The 20,332-nt window shown below is 49.4% G+C and overlaps 1 protein-coding gene across 1 annotated transcript in view; it reads left to right on the top strand.

Annotated features, from left to right (window-relative positions):
* Positions 1 to 20,332, top strand: part of Abcc8 (ATP binding cassette subfamily C member 8) — a 114,865-nt gene that overhangs the window by 8,463 nt on the left and 86,070 nt on the right. The window contains 5 exon segments of the mRNA XM_051148594.1: positions 4,313 to 4,479; positions 7,126 to 7,368; positions 8,150 to 8,338; positions 17,174 to 17,338; positions 19,857 to 20,012. Of these exon segments, the coding sequence (XP_051004551.1) occupies positions 4,313 to 4,479; positions 7,126 to 7,368; positions 8,150 to 8,338; positions 17,174 to 17,338; positions 19,857 to 20,012 (920 nt within the window).

Below are 20,332 nucleotides of genomic sequence, written 5' to 3'. Positions count from 1 at the left end.
GTTCTGTTCAGGAAGTCGTCTCCTGTGCCAATGAGTTCAAGGCTCTTCCCCACTTTCTCTTTTAACATATTTAATGTATTTGGTTTTATGTTGAGGCCTTTAGTCCACTTGACTATGTACAGCAAGCCAAGAGCCAGCATCAAACTAAATGGAGAGAAACCCTGGTTGGAGTTTTGCCCCCAGAAGAAGCTCCACAGGTGCAGAAATTCTAGATCAGGCAAAAGAGGATGCTAAGCTATAGGGATAGAAGGCACTTCATGGAAAAGCTACCCACTTCAGAGGCCCACATCTGGCCACAGGCCTGGCATCTCACAGGGAGCTAAACTACAGTATGGTTAAACTAGGCCATGCGGACACCAAGGACAGGTGTGAGCTGAGAAGCGGGACTGACGGAAAGGAAAGGAGGTGAGCAGAGCATGTGTGCAAAAGTCCTGAGAAGCAGAGCACACCACGGGGTCTGAGATAGAGTGGCTGGGGCAGGGAGGGCAGGGAGGAGGCAAAGACCACACCGGGACTGGTCCTCCCCCAGGGTCAAGGAGCAATTGGCTGTTTTTCTTTTGTTTTGGCTGTTGTTATTGGTATGGTTGCTGCTTGTTCATTTCCTCTTATTTTCATGACAAGGTCTCTCTGCGTAGCCCTGACTGGTCTCAAACTTCAGGCTCTCTTGCCTGTTTTTAGGTTGTGCGTGCGTGTGTGCATGTGTGTGTGTGTGTGTGTGTGTATAAAACATAGTATTTCCCCTGCTAGCCACTACATATGCAGTCCTGTGGCATTAAGAACCACTGTCTATCTCCAGCACCTTCTACCTTCGCAAACCAAAGCTGTAAACACGTCATGCTCCAGCTCTCTGGCTTTCCCTCCCCTAGCCCGTGGGCCTAGCGTTCTCCTTTCTGTCTTTATAAAACTTCATTAAAGACTTTGTGTCCTTTTGTAATTTACTTACTTCCCTTAGTATAATCATTCAGTGCCCTCTGTCTGGGTTGTAGCGTGTGTCAGAATTCCCTCCCTTAAGGCCGAGGGATATTCTGTTATCTGCCTGTGCCACATCTTGTTGTCCATTCATCTGCTGGTGGACATTGGCTTTCTTCTTCTTCTTCTTCTTTTTCTTCTTCTTCTTCTTCTTTTTCTTCTTCTTCTTCTTCTTCTTCTTTCTTCTTCTTCTTCTTTCTTCTTTTTGTTTCTTCTTCTTCTTCTTCTTCTTCTTCTTCTTCTTCTTCTTCTTTCTTCTTTCTTCTTTTTGTTTCTTCTTCTTCTTTCTTCTTCTTCTCTCTTCTTTTTGTTTCTTCTTCTTTTTCCTTCTTCTTCTTTTTCTACTACTGCTATACTATATATTATAATTATTGTGGTGGTTTCTGTGCTTTGCTTTTTCATTTCTCTTGTTTATTTCTTTGGATTTTTTGAGACAGGATCTCACGTAGACCAAGATAGTTTCAAACTCACTCTGTAGCCAAGTGTGACTTTGAATTCCTGATCCTCCTCCCTCTATCTCCCAAGTGCTAGAATTGTAGATATGTGCCACACACCTGGCCTTGAGGATTGTGAACAGTGGCTGTGACTATGGGTGCAGTGAAGGCTTCTGGACATGACTACGTGTGTGGATCTATGAAGTCAGGGTTTGAGAAGAGGGAGAGCAAGGGGAAGTGACAACCAGTGACAAAGTCCCCTAGGTGGTCGAGACAGGAAGGACATGACGGTGGCTTCCATGTGGTGGAGCACGGAGGGTGGAGAACAGCAGACGGGTTCAGAAGACGCCTGTGCTATGCATAGAACTAGGCCGTGGGAGAAAATGGAGAGAAACGTCAAGGCATCTAGAGCCTAGAACTCTCTATATCCTCATTTACACCTGCTTCCTGGCTCCCGCTTCTCTCAGCCCAAGCATCTGTTGTGTGTTGCTGTGTCCAGTGACAGCCTGGCACTGTGGGAGAGGACCCTTTGGGCCTCACCCTGGCTCTACCGGTAACTTCCTCTGGACTGTTGCAGAGGACACTCGGGCTTTTTGACCTTTGGTTTCTTGTCCAGGTAGGCACACTAAGCCTACCTTGCCTAAGACACGGACTTATAGAATCTTAAGGGGTTATATACAGAGACACAGCTCAAGTCCCTGCTCCAGTAGGTGACTCTTTTATTCTCTGCAAAAGATATTCCAATACATAGGAACCACTCCATGCCAGGAGTGACCTCCACCTGTGGATCCATGTGGCCTGGAGACCAGCACAAGTGAGGGGACATCACCACAGTCCTGAGGGCACTTTCCCTCTCTCCTCCTGCCCACACTCAGTCCTGGCCACATGGTGAGGCCTGGTGGCTTGGCCTGCTTCTCAGCCCACAACCAGGCCAAACAGAGCTCGATTTTTTTCTCAAACAACGTCCTGATGACTCAGGGGTGGAAGTCAGGGTGCAAGTTTCATTTACTCGCTGTGGCCTGGCTTTGGGGGTCGGGTGGGGGACTGAAGCTGTCCTCATTGTATTTGTGTATGTGACTCCAGGGACAAAGGGTGCTGCAGTGGCCCACATCACATAAACACCCCCTCCACAGCCATTTAAAGTAGCTCTATTGGGGTTTGTTCTCACAAGCTGACAGAGAAAAGTTGGCCGATTAGGGAGAATGGTGAGAGTTTAGGACACAGTTTAGGACATAAACCCAGGCCTTCTGAAGCCTACTGCCCCAAATCTGAAACCCAGCCCTCATAAAAAATGCCAATAGCTAATGTGCAAAGAGCAGCCATGTTGCACACTAGGCTCCCTGTGCTAAATGCTTTCCACACATTGTTCCAAAACACCCTTGGGTGGTGCTGTCACTGTCCCCATTGACGGATGAGCAAATTCAGGTCTAAGTGGGTTGCATTGCCAAGTGTGTTTGACTTTTTAAAAAATATTTTATTTAATTTTAAGTTATGTGCATTGGTGTGAGAGGATCAGATCTTGGAGTTACAGACAGTTGTGAGCTGCCATGTGGGTGCTGGGATTGAACCTGGGTCCTTTGGAAGAGCAGGCAGTGCTCTTAACCACTGAGCCCGTGTGTTCCACTTTTTGACATTACAATGTGATATCGCCAACTACAAAATCAACTCTTGAGGATTCTGCAATGACTTACAAAATAAAAACATGGTTTTAATTAAGTTTATGAGCCGAGTGTTGTGGCGCACGCCTTTAATACCAGCACTCGGGGGACAGAGGCAAGCAGATCTCTGTGAGTTCAAGGCCAGCCTGGTCTACAAAGTGAGTCCAGGACATTTAAGGCTACACAGAGAAACCCTGTCTCAAAACTCACACACACACACACACACACACACACACACACACACACACACAAAGTAAGTTTATGATTTTGTGTTGGGCTGTATTCATAGCTTTCTTGAGACACATGTTGGATCCACTTGGTACTCCATGGTTTCCAAGGCAATCCAGCCATTATGTGCAAATCTGGGAGAGTCTGGCTGCAGGGCTCTGTCTCTAGTCACTGTGATGGTGCACTATTTCTGCGTGCCCCGTCTCCCCAGGCTTCCAGGTTGGGATGCTGTGGCCACTGGGTTGTGAGGATATGGTCCTAGGCCTGCCTCACCTTCTGGCCATCACAAGCTGTCAGTGAACTAAGCCACCTAATCTTTGTGGACCTCATTGTCCGTATCCAAAACAAAAAGGCTGCCTTGTTGAGTGATAATTAAGATGCCCTCCGCTTGGGAATTCCACCACAAATCCCCATAGACTGGCAAGCAGAGCTGTGCCACTTAATGCGGCCGTGACCTTGTATGGGTTACCCGAACTTGCTGAGCCTTAGTCCCCTTGGCTGGTCAAAATGGGGCTGACAAGCCACTTCCTGTTTGAGGTTGGGGTAAGGCAATAAATGAGAAGGCATGGTTAGCGTGCTCACCTGGCACAGTGCCTGTAACTTAGTTGAATTCTAAGGAGCCATTTCCCCCATGATCATGGCTAATTTCCTGATTGGTTGCCCTTACGACACCATCCGTGTTTCTTAGCGTGTCCGTCACGAGTGTTATGATGCCTGTTCTGCATCTTAAAGGGACACTGGAGCCAAGTGTGATGGCTGCTCATACTTGGAATCCCAACACTTGGGAAGTGAAGGCCGGAAAGCTAGAAGGCCAAGGTTGTTCACAGAGACATACGTCTCAACACCCAGCCCGTTGATTGGCTCATCAAAGGATGTGAAAGTCACATGCACACACCCCCTTAGCAAAAATCACCCCACCCCATGCCTCCTGAAGACGTGTTCTTTGTTTGCCCACGTGCTTGTGTGCTTCTAGAGGTGCGCACATGCGCACATGAGGACACTCCCCCTCCCTCTCCTCCTCAGCTCTGCTCATTTACTGGACCTTGGCCTTCATCACTAAGACCATCAAGTTTGTCAAGTTCTATGACCACGCCATCGGCTTCTCTCAGCTGCGCTTCTGCCTCACGGGGCTCCTGGTGATCCTGTATGGGACGCTGCTGCTGGTGGAAGTCAACGTCATCAGGGTGAGGGTAAGCAGGGGAGTGGGAGGCATGTTGCTGACCCAGGAACGCCTTTGCATGTGGGCACTGCTGCCATTTGGCAGAACTCAGGAGACCCTGCTGGCGTTACCTGACCCGGGCCTGGGCGCTGAGAGCATAGGTAGATTTCAGGGCAGCCATGTCATCAGCACCCAGCCCTTCACCCCAGGTACCCAGAAAGAGAAGGAAATACAAGAATGGTTTGGCTTTCACAGGGAAGAGGAAGCATCAGGGCCTGCTTCTCTCGGCTTCTCTTGTTGGGGACAGGGGGACTTTGTGGAGTGCTCACTGCTTATGTGCCTTTCATGTTCTGCTTGGTTTGCTTGGTTTTTTGTTTGTTTGTTTGTTTGTTTTTTGTTTTTTGTTTTTGAGACAAAGATTGTAGCTGTTGACTGATTATTAATATTTAATATTGAATTATTATTTTAGTGAAATTAGCAGTTACTCCTTAACCAGCCTTATACCCAAATAAGCATACAGAGAGACCAGGATCTATTTAATCAGCCTATGGCACAATGCTGCGCACTAATGACTCCGTCCTAAAGCTCTATGCTAGTATAGTTCCTTCCCACTCAAATTTCCCACTTTATATTTGCTTTTAAATCATCTGTTAGGCCCTGTTCATTTCTCTTGATGTCTCCCCAGTCTCTCCTCCTGGCTCCATCCTCTCTTTCCTTCTCGTTCACCTCCCCTCACTTGATCAAAATGTCCCACCCTATTCTCTGTTATTGCTCGGCATTGGCTAGTTTGTTTTTATCGGCAACACGGAGAACAAATGGTGACATGTTTACACAAACTTGAAACTGGGGATGCTTAGAATAGACATCACAATGCAATGTCTGGATTGATCCAGAGAGCGAGGTGGAGAAATCAGCCTTTGAGTGAACAAGGGTGAACTGTACACACTAGAACGTTACTCCAACATGTAGCCCAGGCTGCTGTGGAACTTTCTACCCTCCTCCCTTAGCCTCCTGAGTGCCTGCCTGTGGCTTTTGTTTGTCATCTTTTTTTCTCCTCCCTTCATTCTTCTCCACCTTAGACTTCTCCTTACCCTGCCCCTATCCCTGCTGTCCCAGGTAATTCAAACTAACAGCCTGCTTCCATCCCATATTATTTTTATTAATATGACATCATTCCCATCTAAACAAATATCCCCTCAGTGGGTTTCCCTCAACACACGTAAGTAAAAATTATCTCCCCTTCAATATATGTTTTATAAAACTGGATGACATCATATACAGTGTTCTGAGCCATGCTCTCCTCATGCAGTGTTCTGCATGAGACTCCCTCCAAGCTACCTGAGACGCCATGTCCAGTCTCTTAGTGGCTGTGTAGTGGCCCACCCTGTAGGTGAGCTGTGTTTGGCGCTCACCTTCCCTCTCTCTGTACTGCTGCTCTGTTCTGTAGGAGAGATGCCAAGCAAGGGAGTTGCTTAAGCAAAGGGCACGTGCGTGTGCATGAATGTAAAGTGAAACCAGTGTGGTAGGCTGCGGGCAGAAGGCTGTGTGCACCCGCAGTGAGTGAGACAGTCCTTTGCCTGCCCTCCCGCCCATCACAGGGTGGTGACTCTTTCTCACGGCTATAAACTGCTCTTGAATTTGTCCGCCAGGCTCTTCTGCTTTTAGGTAGTGGTCCCCAGGAGAGACAACACATTCCCTCCCACAACTGATCCTCACAGCGACCCTAGGAGGCACACATCACCCCACTTTAATAACGTGTTAGATGAGGTTTGCTAGGATGTGCACGGGGCAGGATTCGAACCCGGTCCACGCCACTTCCTGCTCTGCAGACTCAGTAGGTGTTAGTTACTTTTATTGTTGCTCCAACAGAGCAGCTGCTAAAAGCAACCTAGGGAAGGGAGAGTTTTCTCTGGCTTTCCATTGACGGGTAGAATCACAGCGGCAGGAAAGGCATGGTGGTCGGGAGTGCGGAGCAACTGGTCGTGATACAGACAAGTGCTGATGCCATTGTATAGCTTGGGCTCTCCTCCTCATCCTCTTTTTCTTTTCTTTTTTTTTTTTTTTTTTTTTTTTTTTCTCATCTTCTTTTTAAGAGCATTTACAATTATATTTGAGTTACCAAGGTGTAGTGGCACACGCCTTTAATCCCAGCACTTAGAAGACAGAGACAGGCAGATCTCTGAGAGTTCCAGGTCTGCGTAGTGATGCGGAGGGAGGGGGGGTCCCTGTGTCCATGAATGCAGCTGCCTGCAGAGACCATCACACCCCCTGCAGCTGGAGTCATAAACAGCTGTGTGCTCAGCCCCCATGCAGGAACGACGCCATCCACATTACAGTGGCTTTTCCTCCTCAGTTAGCACAGTGTGGACCTGCCGTACAGACACGCCCAGAGGCTTATCTTCTAAGAGATGATGACAGGAAATACTAACTACCTCACAATGGTACCCCAGTTCTCCCCATAGCTCGGCTTCAGTGAACAGCCACAATGCAAGGAAGCCCTGGACCTGGTGCCCAGGAGGCCCTGTTCTTGGAGTAGCTACAGGTCACAGATGGCCACATCTCTTGGTGGTCAAGTGCAGACCCTCACTCCGAGACCCTTGCTGGGTGGTGGTGGAGGGGGACGAGTTGCACTTGTTCACCTTGCACCCCTGCCCCGCTCCCCCCATGTGCCCCACAGAGGTACATCTTCTTCAAGACGCCAAGGGAAGTAAAGCCCCCTGAGGATCTGCAGGACCTCGGTGTGCGCTTCCTGCAGCCCTTCGTCAACCTGCTATCGAAGGGCACCTACTGGTGGATGAATGCCTTCATCAAGACAGCCCACAAGAAGCCCATCGACCTGCGGGCCATTGGGAAGCTGCCCATTGCCATGAGAGCCCTCACCAACTATCAGCGACTCTGTGTGGCCTTCGACACCCAGGCGGTCAGTGGATCGAGACCCACCACCACCCATCACCCGCCTTTCCGTGGAGTCACAGCCAAGGATTTCAGAAGACAGAAGGCCAAACCCCTGAGACCTGAGAAGGGCAAGGGGCTCACCCTTAGTTACACAGAAGTCGAGGGCCAAATAGTCCTAGGAAGGTCATAGTTGGAGTGTCCCCTTATAGTTTAGGTCAGCGTGTCCACATTGCTCAGTGTCAAAATGGGGAAGCTGAGGCTCGGTAAGGGACGTGGCGCTATATGACTGTTCCCCCGAGCTCTTCGTTTTGAGGTACAGTGGCTGTAATGCTGGGGGTTTCCACCCAGTGTGGAGTGCGAGGTTTTGGCTTAGTCCTTACACTATCTCTGCAGATTTGGCCAGGCTGGGGTCCACTCTTACCAGTAAGGAAGAAGCTGAGACTGGGAACTTCTGTGCCCTGCCCAGCACTCTTTCACTACGTCCACCTGGCACTCAGGGAAACATTGGAACAGATAGTAATCGAGGGAACATGGCATTTGCCAATTGTCAAGATGGTCCTATGCTGACCACGTGACCCCATGCCAGCGCCGTCACTTGATGATGCCTCTGGCCTCAGTTTCCCTATCTGACCTGCCCTGTCATGCATCTGTTGATACCATGATTTCCTACTGAAGTTTGTCTGTCCCCCGAAAACAAGGCTATAGGGTCTCCCCAGGCATCAGGATCCAGGGGTGACCTGGGAGGAGGGAGTCTCCATGGCTGAGCCCTCAGCCACTCTGACCGGGCTGTGGGACTCTCTTGGCAGCGGAAGGACACGCAGAGCCCGCAGGGCGCCCGGGCCATCTGGAGGGCTCTTTGCCATGCCTTTGGGAGACGCCTGGTCCTCAGTAGCACGTTCCGCATCCTGGCTGACCTCCTGGGCTTTGCTGGACCCCTCTGCATCTTTGGGATCGTGGACCATCTAGGGAAGGAAAACCATGTGTTCCAGCCTAAGGTAGGTTATCCTTGGGGGCAGGGCTAGGCTCCTGATAGAAGGTTCAGCCCACAACTGTCTTGTGCAGGTGTGAGTGTAAGTTTGAGAGGCCGTGTTAGAATGGCTAACTGGACGCAGGCCACAGCATCCACTTCTGGAAGAGGATCTGTGTCCCTTTCAGTTGAAATGCTGAGAACAGAGCTTGTGTTCCCACGAGATCCGTGGTACCCACAGGCCACAGCCTTCGGTTTGAGGATCCTAGGTCTTGGGGGTGTTCTGCAGAGGCATCTAGGATGGCTGCTGGTAGAGAAGCCATGTGGATCTCCATGGGCAGCCCCACTTCCCTGCTCGGGGTTCCACTACCCCAGTTCTGCTAGCTTTCCCTCTTTGTTCTATCTCCTTCTCTCCTTAACTGCTCTCTCTTTCTTGGTTTTTGGAGACAAGGTTTATCTAAACTAGACTGGCCGTGACCTCTCTATGTAGTGAGACTCCTCTTGAGCCTCTGGTCCTGCTGCTTCCACACCTCCCAAATGTTTGACTCTGAAGGTGTGCACTGCCATAACTAGCGTATTACAAAGGCTCTGTACAGCTCCAGGATACCTGAAACCCTCTAGACGAGATGATGCTCAGTGGTCCTTTCAACTCAGAAGATGCCTCATCTAAAGTGTTTTGGACAAAGGAGTCAGATATAGATAGATAGATAGATAGATAGATAGATAGATAGATAGATAGATATTAAAAACATAAAAGTAGAAAGGACCTATTAAGGGCCATGGGAGACCAATAAGAGCAAGAAGAGGAACAGATAAAGGTGATGGGAGGAATATGAGCAATTACCACAATGTATGATAATATAATGGTGTATGACAATGTTACGATGAAACCCACTTTTTGTACACTAACTTAAAAACTCATTTTAAAAAGGGTCAAAGGGGTTGGAGAGATGGATCAACAGTTAAGGATGCTTGTTGCTCTTGCAGAGGACCAGAGTTTGATTTCCAGCATGCGTGTTAGGTAGCTCACAACCAACTAGAAGTCCAGGAGCATGTGCGTGCACACACAAGCGTGCCCACATACACAGAAGCATGGCAATGCACACACAAGTGCACCCACGCACATACTAACACACTCATGCACACACAAGCGTGCCCACGCACACACAAGCGTGCCCACGCACACACTCACAGAGGGGCGGGGAGGGAGAGAAGGCTTGAAAGGGAGGGCAAAAGACTTCTAGGAGTGGGTTTCTCTGCTCAGGACAACATCGCCTGCATTGAGGACTAAAGGTACTTGATTCTCCGCAGCTGCCTGGGTGCAGATGGCCATACTGAGTAATCCCCAGTGACAGTCTGCCTTGTAAAATCCTGGCAACATGGCCATTATAACATTTCAACCATGCACAGGCCAGGTTACATGAAACATTTGTAACTAGGGCTTCTGATAGCTGATGACACCCTATATGCAATGTTCGTTTGTCCCTGGGAGCTGACTTTGCAGATAACTGTTAATCCTCGGGAGGGTCATATAGTTTTCTCAAAACATCATTACTCAGCTGAGCACTGCTGACTTAGAAATCCTAGACAGGCCAAAGTCTGTGCATCTGACTTGCCCAGAACACTTTTATTGATCTTAATATGTGCTGGCCTGGGCAGGGCTATACAGTCATGGAGACTTTTGATCAGGACTATTAACAGCAATGCCCACCTAGCAACCGCTGGACGCACATCTGGCTATGAGCACCATTTCCCACTTTCTTGTTAAATCCCTAAGGACACCCTTGAGAAGGGTAATTGAGGGGGGAGGTGATGGGTATATTGAGATATAATTAATTCCCATGTCATATAATTCATGGGGTAGATACTCTTATTTCCATTTATAGATGAGAACTTTGACGCTGAGACAAATTGAGCAACTTTGACCAAGGTCTCTCAGCCAGCCTCTAACAGCAGGAGAATGACCCGAGCGCTCTTGCTCTGTAGTCTGGTCTCTCAAGCCACGACACTAAAATGATTATTATTATCAAACTGTCGCGCTGGCGCCCAGGACTGTGAAATCCAATGATGGAGAAACCTAAATAAGATATTTGTAGCTACATATGACTAGGAGGAGGCACATAAAGAGACTGTAAAAGCCAGGTGTGGTGGCACATGCCTGCAGCCCCAGCATCCGCAAAGCTGGAGCAGGAGAGTGGCAGCAAGTTTGAAGCCAGCCTGGCCTACATAGCAACACCCTGTCTCCCAAGAGAAGGGCTTTTGAGTAGGACCCAGATAGATAAATTGGATTAATGAGGTAGAAACATTTCCTATGTGTGAAGAGGTTTTTTTGTTTTGTTTATTTAGCTTTTGATGCTTTTAGGGGTCCTTTCTGGCTATATATATTATTACTGTGTGTGTGTGTGTGTGTGTGTGTGTGTGTATGTATGTGTGTCTGTGTCTGAGTGTCTGTGTGTGTCTGAGTGTCTGTGTCTGTGTGTGTCTGTGTCTGTGTGTGTCTGTGTATGTCTGTGTGTCTGTGTATGTCTTTGGGTCTGTATCTGTGTGTGTCTGTGTGTCTGTGTATGTGTGTCTGTCTGTGTGTGTATCATCCCATGCATGTTGGGGTCAGAGGGCAACTCGCTGGAATCAGTCTTCTACCATGCGTGTTCCCCTCAGAGCCATCTCAGTGGCCTCCTTCTACGGCCTTTTAAACTTCTGGCCTTTATCAGACCCCTAAAGGAGAGAGCAAGAGATATCTTCGCCTCCAGCTTTAGTCTGGTCATAGGCAACCCTAGAATCTTCCACCTTCTCCGTTCTGCATGTTAGGAGAACCTAGAGCAAGCCAGAGCTCCCATTACCCTGAGTAGCCATCTTCTTCCTGTGTTTCCACAAGGCCTTGGGAAAGTCCTCTAATGATAAAGTGCCCTCAGAGGTGTGAGAGCATCCCCAAAAAGGTTCATCCACCTGAGCCTTGCCAGCCCTTGGTGGCTACCTGGTGCTGACTACAGTGCGCTGCCTCCTTGTTGGAATTCTCTTATAGGCACACAGATCCCAGGGACAGATGGCTCTGCCTCAGTGGCAGCGGGCATTCTCAGATCTAATAGTTGTTCCCTGAAGCCCAAATACAATCAGCAAATTTCCAACATAGAAACCTGAGTTGGGAGTAAACACAGTCTGTAGCTCCTGGGACACTCTCTCTCTGGCTCTCCAGATCAAGGTCGCCTCCTGCAGTTTAGTCCTCACTTAGGCATCAGAGCTCAGAAATGCGGGAAGAGGGCATTCAGTGCAGTCACGCTGTCCCTCGCCTTGCCAGTGCCAAGAGCCAGTGTTACTGGGGCCATCAGGGATGATGCAAGGAGGAAGTTTGCCAGCCCCAGGCTGTGGGGCTTCAGCCTGGCAGGATGAGGACTCTCAGCCAGTGCCCAGCCTGCTTCCGTGTGCAGAACTCTGTCAGCAGCTATCCTGTCCTCTCTTCCCTTGTAGGACACACAATTGGCAAGGAACAGAGCTCATTTGGCACCAAGAAGGATACGCACCCTTGATTGTAGCACACGGAACCTTGTTCTGAAGCTGCCGTCCCCACTGTTTCTCTTCCCAGAGAAAACTAGGCTCTGCCCAGGATCTAATTCTTTCCAGGCCCATTCTCTTGCCCAGCCCCCCTCTCCAATCTGTCACCTGCCAGGGATGCCACTGATCTGGCTGGATTCATAAAGAATGGCTGGTATCTGAAACCTGCCAGCACCACGCTGGAATATCAGCTGAGCCAAAAAAAGAGCAACCTGGGCCAGATCCAAGGCCAAAGCACCAACCCTTGTAGGCTACAGTGGGAAGAGCATGCTGGCTGGTCATGTGCTTCTGAACAAATACAGCAGAAGTGGCTGATGGTTCTGTGTGTACTATCCTCTCCCTCTCCCTCTCCCTCTCCTCTCCCTCCTCCCTCCCTCCCTCCCTCCCTTCCTCCCTCCTCCTCTCTCTCTCTCTCTCTCTCCTCCTCCTCCTCCTCCACTCCTCTCTTTTACTGTTCTTAGTCTTTCTTCTTTTTCTCTCCCCTCCCTCCTCACTGGGTTATTTGTGGCTCTCACTCTGGGAGGCATAACGATCATTAATGTCTTACTGTTTCTATGGTGTTGGGATGTCATTGGCCTCCTAGTCATGATACTCACACAGTGCGTGAAGTGGCTGCCTTCAGGTCCCTGACTCCTCAGTGTTATGTCTCTTCCTTCAGGAAGTCCTCCTTAGTTGTATTAGACACCCTCATCTCTGCTCTCTAGTGAGGTGAGCTGGAGCTCAGTGGTGGGGTGCATGCTTAGCACACATGAAGCTCTGGATTCCAGTCACAGATTCCACACATGCATGGGCACACGCACACACGCACACGCGCACGCGCGCGCACACACACACACACACACACACACACATGCATGCACGCATGCGCACGCACACTCACACACACTGGCACTCGCACGAACACACTCATGCACACACACGTGCACACACACATGCACACACACATGCACAGGCATGCGCGCACACACGCGCACACACGCACACACATGCACACACGCACTCGCGAATCAGAGGCAGGATGATCACCACAAGTTCAAGGCCAGCCTGGGCAGAATATTTGCTAATGTGCACAATGCTTTGTGTTCGGTTGTCAGCACTGAGCGCAGAAGTTATGATATATTGATTTTTAATGCTACTAGATGCCACTTGTCCATGGTAGCACAGCCCTCTGCGGTAGAAACCCTTAACCATTGTTTTACAAATGAGGAAACTGAGGCTCAGAGAGGTTGGGGGACTGCTTTAGAGACACCACCGGCTGACAGCCGCTGAGCTGGGTGTTAAACTCAGGTATGGCTAATCTCTAAGGCCAGGCTCTTAACCTCTGCGTCAGGTGGGAATGGTAGGTATTCGGATGTGACGGGTGGGTGTGGATGGATGGATGGAGCATTGCCCACGACTGACCTGAGATAGTTTTATAGCTTTTACCCTGGCCCTCCTAGATAGGGCCCAGGGACCCTCTTTAAGATCCAGAGGACAACGAAGGGGCCTTTTGAAGCCATGGCCCAGTAGGGCAGTGTCAGGACTATAATGCCGTCATGAGGCCTGCTGTCACATCTTAACCCTGTCATCAGTCCACTGCACTTGCTGTGGCCACTCCATTGCAGGCCTCACTGCCAGATGAGAGCGTGCGGCATGGAAAGCCTATGTACCGACTCATTTAAAAGAACATTTAAAGCCAAAGAAATGGCTAAGGAATGAATGTGCTTGATGCCAAGTCCAGTAACCTAAATTTAATCCCTGGGACACACATGGCTGAGGGAAAGACCTGACTCCCCCAAGTTGCCCTTTGATCTCACGTGTATACTGTGGCACCTATGTATGCACAAAATAAATAGGTTAAAACGTAACTAAATTTTTAAAAAAATATTTATTAAGCATCAACTTGCAAAGAGCTCCCCAAGAGCTTGTGAAAACACAGGTCTAGGGCATAAGATCTTCGAAGCCTTTGTCTCTCAGCAGATGTCTTGCTGTGGTTCCTGTCTCTTCTCTCTCCTCCCACAAGCGTTTCTCTCTCTCTCTCTCTTCCCTCTCTCCTCTCTCTCTCTCTCTCTCTCTCTCTCTCTCTCTCTCTCTCTCTCTCTCTCTCACACACACACACACACACACACACACACACAGAGTACCCAGGGTGTCCTCTTCTTGGCTAGACTTCACCAGGTCCTCCTTTCTAAAGCCCCTTGCCTGGCCTGGTACCCATTTATTCATTTTCTTTATTTTGGGGGACAGGGTTTCCTGTTGCACAGGCTGGACTCAAACTCACTATGTAGCAAAGGATGACCTTGAACCGCCGACCCTGCTGCCTCCACCTGGGGGTTGCATTACATGCTGCAGAGTTGTTCCACCGGCCTTGGTACCCACTTTCTCATTACAAATCTACATGTTCTGGGCCCCACTTCTTTGAAGCTGTCTTAAAACAACCTCCAGCCACAACCCAGTGACGTACCTAGTGACAATATTTCCATTTTTAATAGGCTACAATTATTATTCTTTTAATCTACAGCAATGTGATCTTTAGGCCTAGAGTGTGTGTGTTTCGGGGAAAGAGAGCTGGAGGCTTATGTCTTTGGAGCTATACAGGGCGAATCTGTTGCTTTGTTTGAAAATATACAAACATGGAAGGTTGCCATAGAGAGGAACTCCCAATCCAGCTCACGTTTGTGCTCAGTTGATTTTCCCGCCTTTGCCATAGCCTAGGCGTGTTGTGGTGGCTGTGGCACAGCAGGTCATGACTGTTCATCATGGTCACCAGGGATCTTGGCTGTCTGTTGTTCGCATGAGTGTCTCGGTGTGCCTAACAGTCCCTGTGGCTGGACACTGCACAGCTTTTGCACCGTACCCCCCTGCTGTAATTCAGAAACAAGTACCTTTGTGTGCACGGCCGTTACTTTGTTACATCAGTGAGAAGGATATTGATAATGTACCTGGTTTTAAAACAATGGTTTCTGCTCTCCAGAACTGGGTCTATGAGGGGATGTCGCCTTACAAGTGTTAGACGGGACTGCGTCCCCCTGAGCGCACTGTACGAGCACTTCTTTACCCAGAACCGGCCAACTGCGCGTATGTCCATCTGCCACAAGCCACAGGTCTGCTCAGGACAATAATCTGTCAGAGTGTGACTCCACGTCAGGCCCAAATGAGGTCTGGACAGTGGGTCTGGGGTACTGTTTTAGCTCACACAAGGCCAAGTTCACGTGCTGCCTTTAACTAGCACACAGCTTTGGGCTAGTCACCTCACCACCACGAAACTCTATTCCCTCTCGTACAAAGCACGCACCCAGACGGTACCTTGCTCTCCGAGTGCCAGAAGAACGGAGCACTGTCATTTCTGAGGTCTTATCACTCACCCCTTCCCACCCCTAAGGTCAGGCACCACTGCCTCTAGCCCTCCCCCACCCTCGAGCCTTCCACCCTTCCCTCGGTAGTTTGGCAAGTGGCCCTGTGAGTCCCAGCAGGGCCTTCCTTAGAGCACCTCTTCTGCCTCTTCTGCCTATTTCCTGCTGCCCCCAATGGAGAAGCATCTGACCTGTGGAGCTGCAGAGAAGCAGATGCGGGCAGGACCAGGCAATTCCATGAGCTGCAAGAGCTGGTAGACAAGTCAGTATCACCTGTGACACTCCAAACCATCGGTTCTCAACCTGTGGGCCGCGACCCCCCCCCTTTGGGGTCACACATTAGATGACCTGTGTATCAGATATTTATTCATAACAGTAGCAAAATTACAGCTATGGAATAGCAATGAAATGCTTTTATGGTTGGGGGTCACCACAACATTAGGGACTGTATTAAAGTATTGCCGCATCAGTGAAAATCGCTGGTCTAGAGATCTCGGGCCCCTAAGCCAAGATCCAAGAATTCTTGGTTCTCAGGAAAGCCTCACTGAGAGAGCCTTTCCCATGTCGGCCCTATCACTACCAAGGTCATGATCTTTGGTTTCTTCGTCTTTTCTTCCCATCACTGTCTACCCTGTAGCACCTCCCACGTCCTTCCAAATGTCCACTGTCCGGGCAATGTCAGAAAGGTGAGGGCCCCGTCTTCATGGGAAGATTAGCATGGTTGTGCTAGAAGGGGAGGAGGGCTCATTGAGTTCAAAGTTTTCCTTGGAGCCAGTGATGCTGGATCTGAAAACAGGCGCTCTGGCGCTTCCTGGGACCTTCAGCACAAAAGGCAGAATGTTTTCCCCGATTACCATCTGGGGTCTCGCTGGAGTGCAGAGAGGGTGACCGGAACTTAAAAGGAGGTCCTTCTCGGCTGTTGTGAGGACTTTGTTCCCAGCTTTCCCCCGGGACTGGTCAACACCAGGTCGGTTCCCCAACTCCGCCCCACCCCCCACTTCCACCACCCCAGAAGTCAGTACTGGGCAGATTGTTGGTTCCGTTTCTGAGGCAGAGAACACATCGTGCCGTTTGCTGCAGCTGCTCTGTTTGGGTTCCTCCCTGATCTGCTCTATTTATTCTTGTTCCATTCAGAGTAAACTCCCAAGGGCACGGAGGTAGAGCTGCTGAGAATCCTGTAGGCCTGGGGCTAGAACCGAGCCTTGTTCCGTTTTCCCAAGTGGGAAGATGACCCAAGGAGAGACAGTCTTTCCTGCAGAAGATTGGATTGGGTTTATCGGTCTAGGCACGTGTGCACACAGCTTAGCTTATGCACATATGTGGGGCCAGAATTCAGTGTCAGGTGTCTTCCCCAATTGCTCTCTATTTTTTCTTTTCAATTTTAAAATATTTTATTTATTTATTTATTCATTATTGTGTGTGTGTCTGATACGCTGTGTATGTGTGGGTGAGTGTGCCACATGTGGAGGTCAGAAGTTAGCTTTTTGGAGTTTGTTTTCCCTTCCCTCCTTCACGTGGGTTCCAGGGACTAAGCTTGGGTCTCCAGGCTTGCACAGCAAGGCATCTTTATCCACTGATCCATCTGACCAACTCTGTCTTTTTTTTTTTTTTTTTTTTTTTTTTTTTTGAGACAGGATCTTGCACTGAACACCAAGCTCACTGACTAGCTCCTGGCTGGCCAGACATGCAGAAAGAGTCTCCCTACCCCTGTCTCCCAGCGCTGGGATTACACACTGCTATCCCCAGCTTTCTTATGCGGGTGCCAGGGGTCGAACTCAGATCTTTGTGCTTGTATGGCTGGCTCCTTACCAGCTGCCCCAATCTCCCAGCTCCCTCCTTCTGCATCCTTTCTACAAAGAACGGCAGAGACTTTACAAACACGGAGATTCCCGCAGTAGTGACATCCATAACAACATGGCATGTGCTGACCGTGTCGTTTTTCCGGCAGCAACAGCCCCGCACTGGCCTTCTCTCTCCCACAGACACAATTTCTCGGGGTTTACTTTGTCTCGTCCCAAGAGTTCCTTGGCAATGCCTACGTCTTGGCTGTGCTGCTGTTCCTTGCCCTCCTGCTGCAGAGGACTTTCCTGCAAGCTTCGTACTATGTTGCCATCGAAACCGGAATTAACCTGAGAGGAGCAATCCAGGTACTGGGGTCCTATCTCTTTTTCACTTTCGCAGCAGGCCTGCTTAACTCTTCTCGTAGCTCAGAATAAATTCTGCTGGGAGTTTATTTTTGATGTTCCTCCCGTGTTAGAACCAAGCATTGGCTGTGTGGTGGAAGTGGTAGTAGCTTGGGGCTGGGCTTGAGACTTGGAAGCAATGCTAGCTCCACTTGCTCGCTCGGTTCTGACACAAGATGCCAGCTGCTCAGTTGTTGGTTCCTTCCCACCTTTGAAAGTGGCAGACATCACCAGTCGATCGCAGAGTTCTCTCCTGCTGAGGGCAGACTGTGGCCTCAGAATCCTTCTCTAATTCTGGAGGCCTGGCAGATTGTCTGTTTAGGTGCGGAAACACAAACAGATCAAGTAAAACATCAGAAACATCAGAAGATCCTAGCGAGAGAGTCATGACATACAGGTCTAAGCTCTTGGTCCAGTCTTTAGAGTTGATTCGTAGGATGAGCAAGGCCAGAAAGGACTCAGAGCCTCATGGAGGGTGGCAGAGACGAGAGCCATCCCAGGCCCCAGGGCTTCCATTAAGACTTGAGTTCAGGCTTGCAGGAAGAACCCTGGCTAAGAGCCGGTCACACCGGACAGAAGCTTGTCAGGGTTTCCCACCAGCCCAGGGCAGCCCAGGAGCTAATGTCCATGGCTTGACATTCTCCTTGAGTAAAGAGGAGAGTGAGGCCAATTAGTCGATTCTGCGGTCCCTGTTGATTTTCACAGAGCTGTGCAAAATCTCAAAGCTGCCTCATCCATCAAAATGGTTCTGTAGAAAGATGAGATGCTGGCATCATTTCTCTCTAGATAGTTGTGTTGTTTTGTTTTGTTTTGTTTTGTTTTTTAACAAAAGTATTCCTTGGCTTTGGGAGCACAGGGTGATCCTGTGAGAGTCAGTCAGAGGCGAAGCTGGAAAGGGGCTGAACAGACCCAGAAGGTTCAGCTTGGACGGGGCCAGAACCACACTCAGCTCTGGTCACCTCCATACTCTGTATCAATGATGTGGATATGCAAATGATGCTGTGCAGTATTTGCTCAGGATACCAGCAGGTGGGAAGGGTGGGCATGGCCCTCTGGGGTTTGTGGGGGCACTCAGAGCTGAGAAGAACCACACCATGTGAACCCCAGCCTTGGCTCCTACCCCTCCAATGACAGGCCAGCTTCTGCCTCCACCACCACCAATTTTATGGTTGGACGGTCTTGTCATTGGATCTGTTTTCTATTTGTATGTCATAAATCACACAGCAGCCTAGTATTTTCCAATTATGCTAATAGAGCCCCCAAATGGGTTTTTAATATATCAGCCTGTAATTTTTTTAATCAATCTGAATCTCTTACATTAACCCGAGAGATTAATTCATATGCCAGAAAAAGGAAATGGTGGCATTCATTATGGAAATCAAGTAGACCTAAAAGGCCTCTTTCCTTTAAGAGATTTCCAGAAAGTTACCTACTGAAAATCTGCCCTCACAGACGAGAAGCTGAAAGCTACCAAGCAAAACCCTACACACACACACATACACACACACACACACACACACACACACACACACACACACACACGTCATCATCATCATCACGTATGTGTTGGCTTTACTTAACAGGCTTCTGGTGCCTGTATTTCACTGAAAGCTGCTGGTTAGCCTTTAAGGCTTAATTTCACTTAGCCAGGAAGTACATGGAAAGTGCTTACATTTGTCCAAAAATATCATCGCCATTATGTCCAGCCATAGAAGAGACCCATGCTTTCAGAAAACCTGACCCACAAACAAAAGCAAGCTGAGCTTAACACAAAGGTTTGGATTAAAGGCTTTGCAGCAGCAGTACAGTGCGATTGGGTCCAAAAGCAGGCACCCCGCAGACATTTAAGACAAGACAGAATCCTTCCTTGTTCCGGAGCATGTAGGTTGAAAATCCAATCTTTCTGGAAGGTGCCGACAACGGCACATAAAGCTTTCAAGTCTGAGCCCACAGGCAGCCGCTACCCTCCATGCTGCCCTGCGCAGATTCTCGGAGTGGTGCAGGCTGACAGGCTGTCGTGAATACATGTCACCTTAGGTCTGCTGAGGCCGACCCCTCGCTCGCTCCAAGGCTCACTGACTTGGCCCCAGGGTGGAAATGACACATTAAAATGGACTGCTCCGCACTTTATCACTTTTATGCCTCTTAAATGTGTTCTGCTCTGGTCCCCAGTAAATCAAGAACACAGAGGGATTTGAGGAGCCGCTTTTGTGATTTAGGAGCTAATTATGTCATGTCCCTCAAGGGAGAGGTCACGCTTGCTGGGGAAGTAGCTTGCTGCTCCAGCCTTGGACTCCTGCCTCTTGACTTCCTGATGTACGGTGCGGATCGGCGTTGCGAAGGTGGAATGTCAGAGCGCTTTACAGAGCTGCTCTGGGGTTCTGTAGGAGAAGTCAGAGAGGCCTCTGGCCTTTGCCAGATCTGTGGTGGTGATAGAGATGGCGATGACGGCCAATGCGATGCTCTCTGCTCTCATTTCTAGACCAAGATTTACAATAAAATCATGCACTTGTCCACCTCCAACCTGTCGGTGGGGGAGATGACTGCAGGCCAGATCTGCAACCTGGTGGCCATCGACACAAACCAGCTCATGTGGTTTTTCTTCTTATGCCCAAATCTCTGGGCTATGCCTGTACAGGTACCAAATTTACGCTGGCGGAACTCGCATGTCGGGGGGGGAGAGAGTTGGAGTGGTGGGTGGCGTGAAGGCAATAGGACACAAAATCAGAAGCTACTTGTGTCTGTTCTGTGTTCACCTGTCTTCTGTCCCCCCACCCCCCACATCTAGCCATGAGGTGCACTACTGGTTCCCCCTCAGTGCCCCATGCATGGCAAGTCATCCGGACATCTGTCAGTGATCAGAGTAGATGGTGTCATTAGGGCATTGAAACCGTAGCTAACTTTAAATATCCTATCAGACCGTCATTACGAGGAACAGTTTTGTAAATACTAAAAGCC

Source organism: Acomys russatus, chromosome 7 (genome assembly GCF_903995435.1).
Source record: "Acomys russatus chromosome 7, mAcoRus1.1, whole genome shotgun sequence".
In the NCBI taxonomy this organism is placed as follows: domain Eukaryota; kingdom Metazoa; phylum Chordata; class Mammalia; order Rodentia; family Muridae; genus Acomys; species Acomys russatus.
This window is presented reverse-complemented; position numbering and strand designations above follow the sequence as displayed.